This window comes from Ictidomys tridecemlineatus, chromosome 9 (assembly GCF_052094955.1).
Source record: "Ictidomys tridecemlineatus isolate mIctTri1 chromosome 9, mIctTri1.hap1, whole genome shotgun sequence".
Lineage (NCBI taxonomy): Eukaryota > Metazoa > Chordata > Mammalia > Rodentia > Sciuridae > Ictidomys > Ictidomys tridecemlineatus.
In genome coordinates, this window is record NC_135485.1 from 14,743,015 (window position 1) to 14,757,214 (window position 14,200).

Consider the following 14,200-nt stretch of genomic DNA (forward strand, 5'->3'; position numbering starts at 1 on the left):
TTGAACATTACGGCCTGTGCTACAGGGTATTGAAGGAATAAGCGCTTGGAATCCACAGGAAGTAGAAGGCCAGAGAGATTGTGGCAGAAGAAGCTGATCACTTGTGGGTGGCAGGATGAGAGGGAACAAGAAGCACCTAGAACACACACAGCAGCCACACAGTCCTCAAGAATCACCAGAGTCATAGGGAGGGGACCCAAGTTAAGGAACCCTCAAGGCAAGGAGTCTATAGAAATTAGCCATGGATGGACGAAAGCAAATTCCACCAGGACATATATTTTTATTTCTTGTGTTCACTAACATATCTCTAACTTCTGAATAGTGTTTGGCACGTAGGAATGCTTGATAAATATTTTCTAAAAGAAAGAAGGAAATGAAAAGATATATGGCCTGCAGAGCCAACAGAACTCCCTACTCAGTCCTTTATAGAAAAGTGTTCTGGCCCCTCCTTAAAAATCACAGGTTTGAGAAACTTTGGGAGAACTGGTATTCAATCCAGGTTCCAGTATACTTAACTCAATGACTTTGGACAAGTCAACCTCTCTAAGTTTGGGTCAACTTCTGTAAGTTTGGGGTTCCTTATCTCTAACACATAGCTAGTAATACAAGTAAAATTTTTCATCTACAATTTATTTTTAAAAATTATGAACTTAAAAAAAAAAACACTGGAAAGGCAGAGAGAGATGGTGATTCTACACTAAAACTCCTTTTAGTGAATATTACTGCCAAAACCTGAACTTGATTGGCATGGAACAATTTCTAATTTAATTTATCTTTCCATTGTGTGTGTGTGTGTGTGTGTGTGTGTGCGCGCGTGTGTGTGTTTATGTGTGTGTACGCGCATGCGCGTATGTGTTATTGCAGTTCTAAAATATAAAAGGCTCTGAAAGATAAAATCCCTCTGGCTCAAAGGATTTCATGTTAGAAGGTTTGGGGATAAGGGATTGAGATCTGTATTGGGGATCTATATATACTTTAACACAATCTGGGTCCAGACTGCCTGGGTGTGAATCCTGGGTCCTACTTTCTGAGTAAATGTGACAAGTTGCTTAAATTCTCTGTGATTCACTTTTCTCATTTGCTAAAAAGAGCATATTAGCAATACCTAGAAGGATTAAACAAATTAGTATTATGTAATTTCTCAATAGGATGCCAAACATAATGAATGCTAATTCATTCCTTTGGGATGCTTCATTCAAGCATCAATTAGTATTATTGTTGTATAGCTACTACTATTGTTAATGATATTTTAGGCAAATAATAACATAAATGCTTATTATAACCAGAGGTAGAGCTATCTTTCATCATGTTGCAGACAGAATGGTCACCTAGCAGTTGCTTGAATACATTCAAAGACAGGTCATCACTATGTAATATGATGACCAACATCATTATTATCTATATTTGCTAGAAAAGTCTCTAAGTTATATTTTATTGTTAACATCTAATAGATATCAAATACATACTTGACACAAGGCACAGAACCAAGACCTTTAATGACTTTATTACTTTTCCATTCTTCCATTATTCAGTGAAGTTATCTGGGTTGCTGATGTCTTACTGATATGAACAATGAGGCCAAGTGTTAAAATACTCAGCCCACTTGGTGGCAAAGTGGAGATTAGATCCAATCAGACTTAAATCCAGGGTCCTTCCTGATTTATTCATTCTGCCCTTCAGGTTTAAATTAAGTGGAAAACTTCTATTTCCTAATATCTTAGAATCCAAGCAGTTCCTCTGCCATTGCAAGAATATAGTGTTGCTCCTCATAACATCATCCTTCCCCAATCATTTCTGCTTCCAAGAAACTTTGCAAGTAGGTAGTCAACTTAGAAAAATAACTGCAATGGCCTCATGTTGGTTTTGACTCAATATTTATTAATGTAGCCTTTTGTTTGCCTTTAAAAGAAAAAGCATTGTACCTACATGCATACCTATAACCATTATGACTAATTTCCCAAATTATAATCAACATTTATCATAATTACTGGTATTTTACATAAACATTATAACAGCAGTGCTATGCATATTCCCACATTATTAACATCAGACTGAATTTACAGGTAAAATTGGATAAAAGTGTTATAGAAAATCAATGGTATATTTCTGAAGCATAAACTATTTCAAGAAATGAAATAACTAGTAGTTTTTGCCCTTCTCAACCTCTGTAAACTGGAAGCTTTGACTTCCCTATTAAAGTTAACTAAGGCTATTATTAGAATTAATCTTATGCACAAAGTACAGTAAACATTAATAGGATATTATTAGCTTAGTCTTGACTTTGTAATTCCAGTTTCTCTCAGAAAAATAGTTACATGGTTAGATAAAGATGTCTGTGTCTACTTACAGTCAAAATGAGGCCAATTTGGGGGATAAATGTGGTGGAGACTGAGGGCAGGTAGAGGTTACACACAGGCCAAATTTCTAGTGACAGATATGGCAACAGGAGGCAGATGATGGAATGGGACCAGCAAGGAGATGGCAGACTAAGCTGTCATCAGCGGATGAAATGTTACAGGGGATTGGCACTTAGGACATTCTCACACTGTCGACTCTTCCTCCACTAACTGCTGCTCCATGCTGACCCATCCTCCTGTCTTAACTTCTTAGCTTACACCTCTAGCCCCTGCCAGCTTCTTCTTTTACCAGTGGTATTTCTTGGTCAAATGATGCTATTTGGGCCCACAGTCTTCAAGGAGTATGTGTGAGGAGATGCTTTGATGCACCTGACAGTTCTCCCCCTAGACCACTGATCAATATCCCAGGAGGCTCATTTATTTATTTATTTATTTTACTTTCTTTCTTTTCCTTTTCGTTTCTTTTTTTTTTTGACACCTTAATAGTCCTTGTATCCGAAGAGCTTTCCAAATTAAGTTTACTTCTCCTAAACATGACAGATCTTTTTGTCTAGTGATTTCATTTTAATATCAATCGATTGTGTCCACTCCTGATCCTCAATGCCTTAAACTGCAGTTCGTCCTTTCACCTCTTCTGTGTGGAATCCTGGAATGAAAATGCTCTGATACGTGAACACTCCTGCTGCCGTTTCCTTAGCAGTGCTTCATCTCCTGCAAGACAGTGCAACCTCCTTGCAGCATCCTGCCTAAGACTTGTCAGGCCCTGCCTGCACCTCCTTCCACACTTTTCCTCTGGCTCTCTCATTTGTATTCTGTCTTCCCATGATTTGCAAATGCTTTCTCTTCCTTCAAGCTTGATGTACTCTGTTGGACCTCAGCCACCTGCTCCATAGCTTCCCGCCATCTTTGTTCTCTTGACCAGCTTCTGCTGTTTCTTTGAGACTTAGTTCATTGATCTGTCTGGGCAGGCTCTGCCACTAGTACCTTCTCCTTGCTGGTCTCATTCCATCATCGGCTTCCTGTTGCCATAGCTGTCACTAGAAATTCGGCCTGTGTGGAACCTGCATCCTCCCTCATTGTCCATCACATTTATCCCCCAAATTGCCTCATTTTCACTGTAAATAGACACAGACATCTTTATCTAACCATCTATTTTTTCCTGAGAGAAACCGAAATTACAAAGTTAAAAATGGATGTCTACTGCCCAGTGACCAAGCACAGATATTCAGAACTCAAGCAAATGGATGAGATACATATTCTACTCATAACCCAAATGAAAGTCTTCACAGGTGGTCAGAGTTAATATTTAGTTTATTCTCCTATCACTAGATGTAAGTATATTACTTTTTTGATCTGCTATGTTCCACAGGAAGAATATGAATTATCTCATCTCTCTGTATAGTGACTACACATCTTTATTTAAATATCTATATATCTATAGGTATCATCTATATCTAAATATCTAAATGCCTCCATACATATAAATATATCTACAAATATCTATACATCTAAATATATATATTTATAAATATGTAAGCATCTATTAATATATCTATAAATATTCCTATAGATATATTTATAGATATCTATATATCTATAATATATATATATGAATATATATATAGAATATTCACTTAGCATATATATTCACATATGCAAATTTTCCTGGATGGTCATACACCATTTCATGAACAAAATTACATACTTTCTCTACAGGTCACTTCAAATTTGTTATTAGAAAGGAAATTTATTTATAACCTTGTCAGTGTGGTTGAATATAACATTTTTCTGTATGTATTTTCTGTTCTTCTAACATGCCTTCCACAGCAGGGTTTGACTTTATCATCTTTGTATTTCCAGGGCAGACAAAAGTAACTGAACCTGAGTACCCCTCAGTAAATGTTAGTTAAATCACTTGCCTTCTGTTCTCTTGCAATTGAGCAAAGCCTTATACAAACTGGAAAATAAGCTAAATATGGGTTGTAATTTGTAAGCCTTTTGAAAGATAAGGACAGCTTCTTAGCAATTCAATGAGAGAAATGAGATGATCTAGGGCTTTTCCCCTCTGCTCAAAAATGATCAAATCACCAAATTCAAGTTTTCCTACTGAAAAGACTGAAATCCCTTTCAGGATGTCTTAGGTCAAACAATGTAAAAAGAGTCTACAGCTTACCTCAAAACTCACAGCGCCATTGTGGTCCGTATCGAATGCATTGAACAGAAAATGTGCATACGTTGTAGAGTCTGAAATATAGAAAGGGAACACCATTAGGTCAGTGTTTAGTTGCCACAGAAGACTTGGCTAGAAGGTCCAAGCCTCCCTGTACTCAGGACAATCAATCCCCTCTTCCATAGTTCATGTTTTCTTCCCAGCTGTCTCCTCTCTCTCGATAGAGGACTGAAACTTGAGATTCATGGATTGAACCCCATACAGAAGCCATAGGTGACAGATGTTCTCTGTGAGCCTCTTGCTGGAAATTCTCTGATCCTAACATGTGTCTGAATAATGGTGTCACTGGGGCTGTGAAGATAAAGAAGGATACATTGAGGCATTGCTTTGTGCATGGCTGAGACTCTCTCTATAAGTAAAGTCACAAGAATACAAGTAAGGTGATAGTGGTGAATTGCTATTACTTGTCATTAATCGTACTTTCTTCGTGTTTACAACTCAGGTAAAGGTATTCTGAAGACTCAGGGAGGTTGAAAAACTTGCTCAAAGTCACACCATCAAAAAGTAAGTTGGCAGCTTGGAGGCTCTGAGGATGGCCTGCAGCCTGCAAGATTGGCTGATGAACTGGGGACAATGGTGACTTGGAAGTTCTATGGCCAAGTTGGAAGTCTATTGGAGGTGTCCAAGATGTCCTGTTGCCTGCAGCTACATTCCACGGGGAGCCCCTACTCCATCGGAGTCCTGGGTGGCATTTGAGGCTCTGGGTAATGATGGACAATATGGACAGGTTGGAAACTGTCATGACTCAGGACACAGAATCCCTGTAAAACCCAGTTCTTCCTCTGTGTTTTTCCTCCCTCCTTTGTCTCCTGTTACTGCTTTGTTTCTCTAATCTCTATTTTTTTTTTCATTTTGAAAGTTTATTTTTCCTTATTGTTTTCTTTTCTTAGTGTCAGTTTTCATTTTAAGTGCTTTTTTGCTTGACCCTTGATCAAATTTACATGATTAGTTTAAATGTTTCTTCTCATGGGTTTTAGCCTTTTGTCTCAACCTTTGTTATCTTTTTAAAAAATCTGACCTTTCAGCTCATTGGCTCAAGCCTTATATCTTCTGTTTAAAATCGCACTTTTATTTTATGACTTTTAACTTTAATTCTTACTGGTATTTAATCTAACTTCTATTCACTTTTTACTTTATGAATTGTTTTTTGAAGGCTGTCAAGAACTAAGTCAGAGTAGAATGAGTAGAGAATTGTCTTTCCCAAATCAAAGATAGGACAGACAACCCATTTTTGGGGGGGAGTGCCTGCTCTTGCCCAGTCAAAGTGAACAGCATCATGGCCCTTCTTGAAACATGTTTACACCTTTCAGAAAAAATCCAGACTCTTCCTATGGTCTCTGGGACCATGGCCTCCTTAGGGGTTGTTTTTCCTGACTGCTTCACCTCAGTCAACTCTACACATTTCATACAGTCAGCTCTACACTCAGTTTCTCAGAATTATGGTGACATCTTCTCTCATCTCTGAACATTAAATATAATATGAGGAATCATAAATTATTAACATGGATTTCAGTGAACTAATCAGGCACCATAATTGGATCTAAATAATATGTGAAACCATTATGTCTAGAGTATGTGTGCATCTAGTATTGATTGATTGCAGGAAGAGATTTTTTTGTTGTTGTTTTTTTGTATGTGGGACCAAGGGTTTAATTGCATTCTACTTAGAGCTATTGTTGGGAAGTTTCACTGCAGAGTAATCAAGAATTGGCAGCCTGTTCTTCTTTGCAAAGTTTTCTGCTCTCAATAGTACTCTTTCACAGACTTCTTAAACTATTTAGTGCCCTCTGGAGATGTGAGTTGATAGGCCCTATGTTAAATTTATTTTAGGGGAGAGGAAAAAAAAAGAAGCGATTTTGCATATTTTATAACGGGCCTCATTAAGCAAGTCTCTTGTTACCCTGTTTTTACAATCAAGGTAAACATCTTTACCCCAGCTAGCAGAACTCACCATGAATAATGGCTCAGAACAGATGATGCTTGCAATTTTTTTAAACTTAAAAAACAAGAGAATATAGGCAGATGATAATTACTATTCTTCTCAATGTGATTTCTCTAGTTTTAATCTTGATGAATGGCAATGACGCTTTCAAGGTTTACACTAATATGTTACAGAGGACTTTTTGTTCTTGTCAATGGACTTTTGCAATTCTCCTTGAAGTTAAGCCTGATTTACATCCTAGATTTATCATGTAGATGGTTTTTGTTAATAGTGTAGTGAAGTCAGACTACCTGAATTTTAATCTCAGCTTTACTAGGGATTCACTCTGTGATCTTGGGCAAGCCAACATCTCTCTGAGTCAGTGTCCTTCTCTTCAACAAAGTTCTAATAACAGTATATATTTCATAGATATGTCATGAAGTTTAAAGGAGATAATAAATGTGCATCATTTGGAGTAGTTCTAGGTATCTATTAAATAGTAGAAATATTAGCTATTATTATTCTTTCATGAACAAGCCACTCTTATTTAACTATCTTTACAAGTGTGGTCAAATTTCTTTCAACCTTTTTTCACTTAGAACACTTCCTATTTTTGTGAAGCCTCTGTTTTGCGCCTAGGTGACTGGAGTTCTAATCTGATGCAATTTCACGCTCAATAAAGGCCAGTAAAAAATAAATGAGCCTTCTGATGGAGTCTGGGTTTTTTTCAGGCAAGTAGTGAAAATGTTTAAAGAAAAGTAGTGAGGCTCCTAGCTTTGATTGAGCAAGAGGGAGGAGCCTGGCAGGGAAGTGGATATAGCGAAAAGACTACAGGAGCTTGTGCACCTTGGCTTCACCTTACTCTGTTCTTTCCAGGCACACGGTAAATGGTAAACTATTTTTAACCAGATGAATAACTGGTGTCCTGAATTCTAGGTTCCAGTGCAGTTGAAGGTTTAAAAGACAGCAATGATCTCCCTTCTCCCCACATGTCTTGATGGTCTTTTTTGTTCACACCTCCTTATATCATAAAAATAATCACTGAAATGGACATGCTGAAATTGTCTCTGACTCTTATGATTGTATTGGGGAGATTAAAAGTATATGTCTAAAATTTATAGTTGGGAAACAAAATTAATAGACTCTTAGGGTAGGATGAGATCTTAAGATGCCATTTATCAAATTATCTACTTTTAACAAAAGTGAAAAATAGGTGCAGGTACTTTTAGTGACTTAAGAAGGTCAGCTAGTTTCTAAATAGTAAAGTTGGTAATGAAATGAAGGCATTTCATTACCAACTCTGAAGTAAAGAACACTAAAAATAGGGGGAAAAAACAGAAAAATGTCTTTGGTCTGATTTCCACATTTTCTAGAAGAATGACTTGAGGCCCAGAAAAAATAAACTACTTTGTATTCACATTATCTCAGTGTTGTATATATCACATTTTCTTAATCCATTCATCTATTGATGGGCATCTGGGTTGTTTCCATAATTTTACTGTTGTGAATTGTGCTGCTATAAACATTGAAGTGGCTACATTGCTATAGTATGTGGATTTTAGATGTTTTTGGAAAAATATCAAGGAGTGGGACAGGGGTCATATGATGGTTCCATTCCTCATTTTCTGAGGAAACTTTAAAACTAATTATTCTTATTGTTTTGGCACAAGAGATTGAAGCCAGGAGTGCTTAACCACTGAGCTACATCCCCAATCCTTTTTATATTTTATTCTAAGACAGGGTCTCGCTAAGTTGCTGAGGCTGGCTTTGAACTTGTAATCCTCCAGCCTCAGCCTCATGAGCTGCTGGGATTACAGATGTGAACCACTGTGCCTGGCTCACATCTAATTCTTGAATGATGATCATGTCTCTGGTTTGTGGATTGAAATAATTTTGGATGATTTTTCTCACACTAAACCCTTGCTCCTATATGAATTCAAGCACAAGGTACAAAATTAGCTTAATGCATTTAAGAATACAATTCATAGAATTATTACTATGGTAAGGCAGGTTATTATGCATAAATAGTAGTTTCTGTCAATAAGTCCTCTAGGACTGGAGGTGCAGTTCAGTGACACAGCACATATTTAGTCTAGCAAGGATTCAGCCTCCAGCACATACAACACACAATTGTCTTCCATAAATCACTCTAAATTGCTAGAGATATTGTCTTAGAGTAAGGAACATATTCAGTGAGTGGAGTTTTCTTTTAAATTTATTTTCATAGCACTCATCTAAGTTCAAGTGCCTTGAGTCCTTTGTACATAGCGCTGCTCAATGAATATTTCCTGACATGTTCCTCTGACTTGAGCTCATTTATTCATTCATTTAATAGCTATTAATAAGGAACCAGTGTAGCTAAAGTAAGTGCAAATTTCCTACAACATAAGCAAGAATAGTCAGAAACTCCAATTTTCATGGGATTTTGAAATGTGTCTTGAGCCAAGAGTTTGTACACTGAAGCTTCTGTGATATGTGATGGTGGAAAAGTAACCACACAGGCAATAATGCCCTCAAGTCTTTTCCTATTGTTTGCTTTCTAGTAGGCTTTCTAGAACACTTCTAGAAAGTGTTCAATACAGTTATGCCAATATCCAGAACACCAAGCAAGCTATGCTTGGTAAACTGTCTCACTAAGCCTTAGAGAGAGCTTAAAGCTAGACACAGTACAGATGGACACAATACAAATTGCATGGAGGACTCTGTACAAAAGATAAAGCATTTTTGTCATGGAAGAAGTATAGAGATATTGGGATTTACCCACACATCGGTGTTACTGTTCATAATGCCATAAACCTGTTGCTTTCAGACCACCAACCTGAATAAACAATGGCCCCATGGAAGTAGGAAGATGGTGTGACATGAATTTGCCTGCCATTCAAGACCGTGTTCTTCATTAGGACATGTTTCCTGTGCTAGCTAGCATCAGTGTAAGATAAAATTTTAAAAATTAATATCATGCATACAAATTGTAAGTCATTATTCTTTAAGATATTTCATTCCTGTCAAAGATACCTAGTACTCTTAGATTTATGCATTCAATTAACATAAATAATCAAAGAATTTTTAAGAGAACAAAAGTGATTTTCTGTAAATCCCTTTGGATTTTATAACAAGAATCCTTTGCAAAGTACATGTTCCCTGCTTCGGTAGATATTCTCTTATGTGGAAATGTTGTCTTTCAAAGAAAGATAAAATTTTAATGTGGAACCATATCCAATTTGTAGCATGTAATAACCTTTTTTGAAATAATCAAAAAGTAACTAAGATTTCCTTTTTTTTTTGTAGGAGCTTTGATAGCAATACCTACCAATATGTTGGCAGACAGCTAATAAAAATGATTTTATTAAAAAATTCATGTTTTAAATAATTTATAAATAGATGGCAGCAGCGTCATGATTGATATGTGAGTAGAAGGCAAGGAGGCCAGTGTGGCTGAATTGGGATGAGTCAAGGGGGGAGATGGGAAAGACTAAGGCGCAAGAGATCAATGATCATGATTCAGGTTATTGCCTATGCTCTGAAAGGAGGGAAGATTTTGAGCAGAGCAGTGACATGATCTGACCTGCCATGTAACCGGGTGATTCTGGCTCATTTTGAGCACTGACCATTGTTGTGGGAAGAGATGTCAGAACCTAGGAGAATATTTCAGAGACCACTGAAGTTAATTTGGCAGGAGATAAGGGTGACTCCATGGTAAACAGCAATTTTAAAAGGTGATAGCAAAGTTAATGGCAAAGTCTAGTTTGGGCACAGAGAGAGAAGCAATGGTTGCCTGTTATGTTGAGTAAAGGTCAAATAAAGGACCAGATGGTCCCCTTCCTTCTAAGGGTGAAGTCTTCTCCCTAGATTCCTGATCCTGTCTCATTCTACCCTATGCCATTATCTCCCATCAAGATTTTAATTCTACTTATTATCAACCTCCTGTTGTAAGCTGTTAGCATATGGCTCTTTATAAGCTCCTTCTCTGTATATAAACAAGTTCCATCCTTCCCTATATTAAAAAAAAATAAATTCTTCTACCTATGTCTGCCTATGGCTGACACGGCTGTCATTTACTTCCTCCTCATCACCTCACTCTCCCAGCCAAGTTTCCTGTAAGTGCTGTCTCTACCCCTTGTCTCTATTTTCTCCCTTCTCATTTATCCTTTTGCCTTCTTCAGCGTGGCTTCTGTCTGTGCCCCACCTAACTTTCTTGTTCAAGCTGCCATGATCTTACAAACAATGACCTCCCTGTTGCCATGTCCCAAGAATACCTCCCAATCTTCACCCCCCCTGGACCTCTTGGCTACAGAGTTTAATGTCTCTATTCTCTTAATTTCTGAACTACCAATTTTTTTGACTGTTTGTTCTCTGTCTCCTTCACAGTTTCCTTTTCTTTCTCCAGGTCTTAACATGTGCTCTGGGCTTCAAGGCTGACTCCCTGCTTTCTATACTTCTCTCAGTCACCTCACCCATATCATGGCCACATCATTAGCCACCACTTCATGGTTAATAATTCCCAGATCTCCATCTCTTTCAATAGAACCTCAGGTTTCTACCAGATCCTTGTTGATACTAAATCCCCACAGATACCACAAGTGTAATGTGTCCAAAATTGTAATCATCTACTCCTTATGTAACTTGTTACCTGGTGCCCAGGACAGAATTCTGAAAGTTATCACACACTCTTCTCTTCATCTCTTTCTACCATAAAAAGTCAATCAATGAATAGGCTCTGCCAGTTTAAGTAATTTAAATGCCTGTGATCTTTCCCTACTTCCTAATCCTACTGTGTGTGTCCTAGTTAAAGACCTTGCTTTGCATCCTGTCTGTGATGTTGCTTACGTCACATCAATCCTCCAGAGAGCTATCATGGAATGTATCTAAAACAAATTTTGACCATAGCACCTCTGACTTCAACCCATCAGTGCCTTTGCATCACCTCAAGGGAAAAGTTCCTGTTTCTTATTATGGAATCCATAACTATTACATTTCATCTCAAGTCCACACCCCAGTTCTGTCAGTTTCCTAAAGATTTGTACCTTTGTTTTTAGGCTGTGCCCCTATCTTTCTCTACATTTGCCTAGAGCATCCCTGCTACCTTTTGAAGCTGGAAGACATCACACTGAGCTAGGAAAGTTCTCCTGAAAGGTAAGATGAGGAAACGACAGACTAGATACCTTGGGAATGAAGTGATCTTTTTGTATCTCAGTGTCCTTATAAATAAAAATGGTTTGTTGGATGATGAGGGTAAGGCATGCCAGAGCCAGGAATATATCCAATACTTTAAAATGGCGTCAATTTCAGCCCACGTTCAAGGCACCTGGACAACCTCTCTCTACTTCCTCTCTGTTCTTCCTGGGATCTCATCTCGCCTACTCTAAGCTCCCATTCTACTATTTATTATCTCCATCTTTACATTGATACTTTACATGGACATTGTCCTTCTGCTCCTGTAGACTACTGTCTAACACACTTTGGGGCAGGTACCACATCTGATTCCTCCCATTCCTCTTACATTAGTAGTACCTCACACATGGCTGAGCATACAGTTAGCTAGGTGATATGATGGGCATCTGTTGGGTAACTGAAGAAGAACTGTCAGATCCAACAGCAAACAATCTCTTCACTCATCTCTAGCGGGCATGACATCATTATACCATCCTCACATTTTTCTTTCCAATTAAAATATTAACTTTCTCAGATGGGGAGGAGGTCATAGTTAAGTATTACTGAAAGGAAAAAGGGACAGAAAAGTGCACCTGAGTTGGGCACAGTGGTGCACGCCTATGATCTCAATGACTTGGGAGGCCAAGATGGGAGAATTGCAAGTTTGAGTCCAGCCTCAGCAACTAAGAAAGGCCCTAAGTAACTTAGTGAGACTCTGTCTCAAAATAAAACAAAAAAATCTGGGGATGTGACTTAGTGATTATGATCCTCTGAGTTTAATCCACAGTACCAAAAAAAAAAAAAAAAAGTCCACAGAAAAATCTAGGTTATAGCCCAGGTCTGCCACTGAGTAGCTGTGTGAGTCTGAGCAAACTGTTTGAATTCTCTAAGCCCCAGACATAATGTCTGTAAACTGAGGATAATTACATTTGCCCTAACTTTGTTAAGAAACCAAATGAGAACTATAATGCAATTTAAAAAGCCTTGTGTCATTTTGAGGACCCCTAAAAGCATCATATATTTGTGAGCCATAGTACTACAGGCACACAGTAAAACATGTGTTAAACTGAAAAGTAACCTCTGAGATATTTGATAATTTGTAAGTAGCTCATTTCTATGATACACCAAAAATTGTATGCACTTGTATGCTGTGTATTAATTATTTTACATAAAGATTAAAAATGTAGAGTCACGCGATGAAAGATTAAACCAACTCAAGATTGCAAACATAATTCTAACTGTGAGAGTGTGTTAACAAGTACTTACCTCCCTGTGGAAAGAACTGCGAGTAAATCTCTTTGAAGGTTTCTTCATTAACAACACCACTGGGGCATTCCTAGAGAAAGTGGCAGAGAAGCGATATGAGCAAAGTGTTCATAAAACTGATTTTTTTGCACATTTTAAAACAGAACTGTCTGCCGTGCAAAACTGCACCAGGAAAGGAAACCATCCATGCATTACAATCAAGATAATAAAAAGCATGCTGTAAACTTCTCCTTGTTCCAGTATTCACAAAATAAAAAACAATATTGCAAATGTATGTATCTTTGAGTATTGAGCATCAAAGCAGGTCTGACCTATTCAAAACCACTCTGTTCTCTTAAGAACAATTGTGTTTATTATCACTAACGTAATAAGTAATGCATTGTTTTTCATACCACCAACATACTGCAAAATGCTTATGATATGGACTTTGCTGGATCTTGGTTCTGTATCCTCTTGAGATTATCTGAACCCACCTAATCTTGAGTTCAAATAATAAAATTGAGACTCTGGGTCTAAGGTGGCTCAAAAATCTTCAAGTAGGAATAGTTAGTGATTGTTTGCCAGTACACAATGAGATGCTCTTGCAAAAAAGTGACCTTCAGTCAGACGGCCTCCAACTATTTTTGAACATTTAGAGGCCAGTTAATTATCTCATTTTTATGGTTTAAAGGTCATACCTTTGATGTGCAAACAATTTTAACTGATAGTTTCAATATGAATTTGTCCTTACAGAGCTTGTCAATATGTTTTTCTCTCATTGGATCATTATAACAAATTCATGACTTAGGTAGCTAAAAGACAAAATGAAAGCCAGCTTGGAAATTGGTTACTAGGCAAGAGAGTGAGGAAGCATCAAGGTAAACTTGGGACTTTCCAGATCCCTACAAGGTTTTATATTAGATGACTCCAAGGACCTAGAGTGTTGGAGCAAAGAAAAGACAACTGGATACAAATGAGCTAAATCGCCAGCAAGCAGACCAAACAGGAGGGTTAATTTTATGTACTCACATCTCTGAGCCTCAGGGCCTAAGTATTTGGCCAAGCATTATTTTGGATGATGCTGTGGTGTTTATGGGTGAGATTTGCATTTAAGTCTGTGGATGTAGTAAAACAAATTGTTGGTGGGACTCTTAGTTACTTGAGGGCCTGAACAGAGTATAGACTGACTTCCTAGAGCAAGAAGGAATTCTCCTGCAGACAGCCTTCAGAGGTCATCTGCAACAGGCCCCCTGTCTGGCTCACCAGCAGGTTATCTTTGGATTTTCATCGCAAGTA

At 37.7% G+C, this 14,200-nt stretch overlaps 1 protein-coding gene across 8 annotated transcripts in view; it reads right to left on the reverse strand.

Moving 5' to 3' along the window:
- Positions 1–14,200, reverse strand: part of Kcnip4 (potassium voltage-gated channel interacting protein 4) — a 1,050,293-nt gene that overhangs the window by 18,807 nt on the left and 1,017,286 nt on the right. For all 8 annotated transcript variants that reach the window (XM_078021133.1, XM_078021129.1, XM_005318924.3 and 5 more), the window contains 2 exons: positions 12,926–12,995; positions 4,531–4,601 (listed from right to left, as the gene is read on the reverse strand). In XM_078021133.1, the coding sequence (XP_077877259.1) occupies positions 4,531–4,601; positions 12,926–12,995 (141 nt within the window). The remainder of the gene's footprint in view (positions 1–4,530; positions 4,602–12,925; positions 12,996–14,200) is intronic.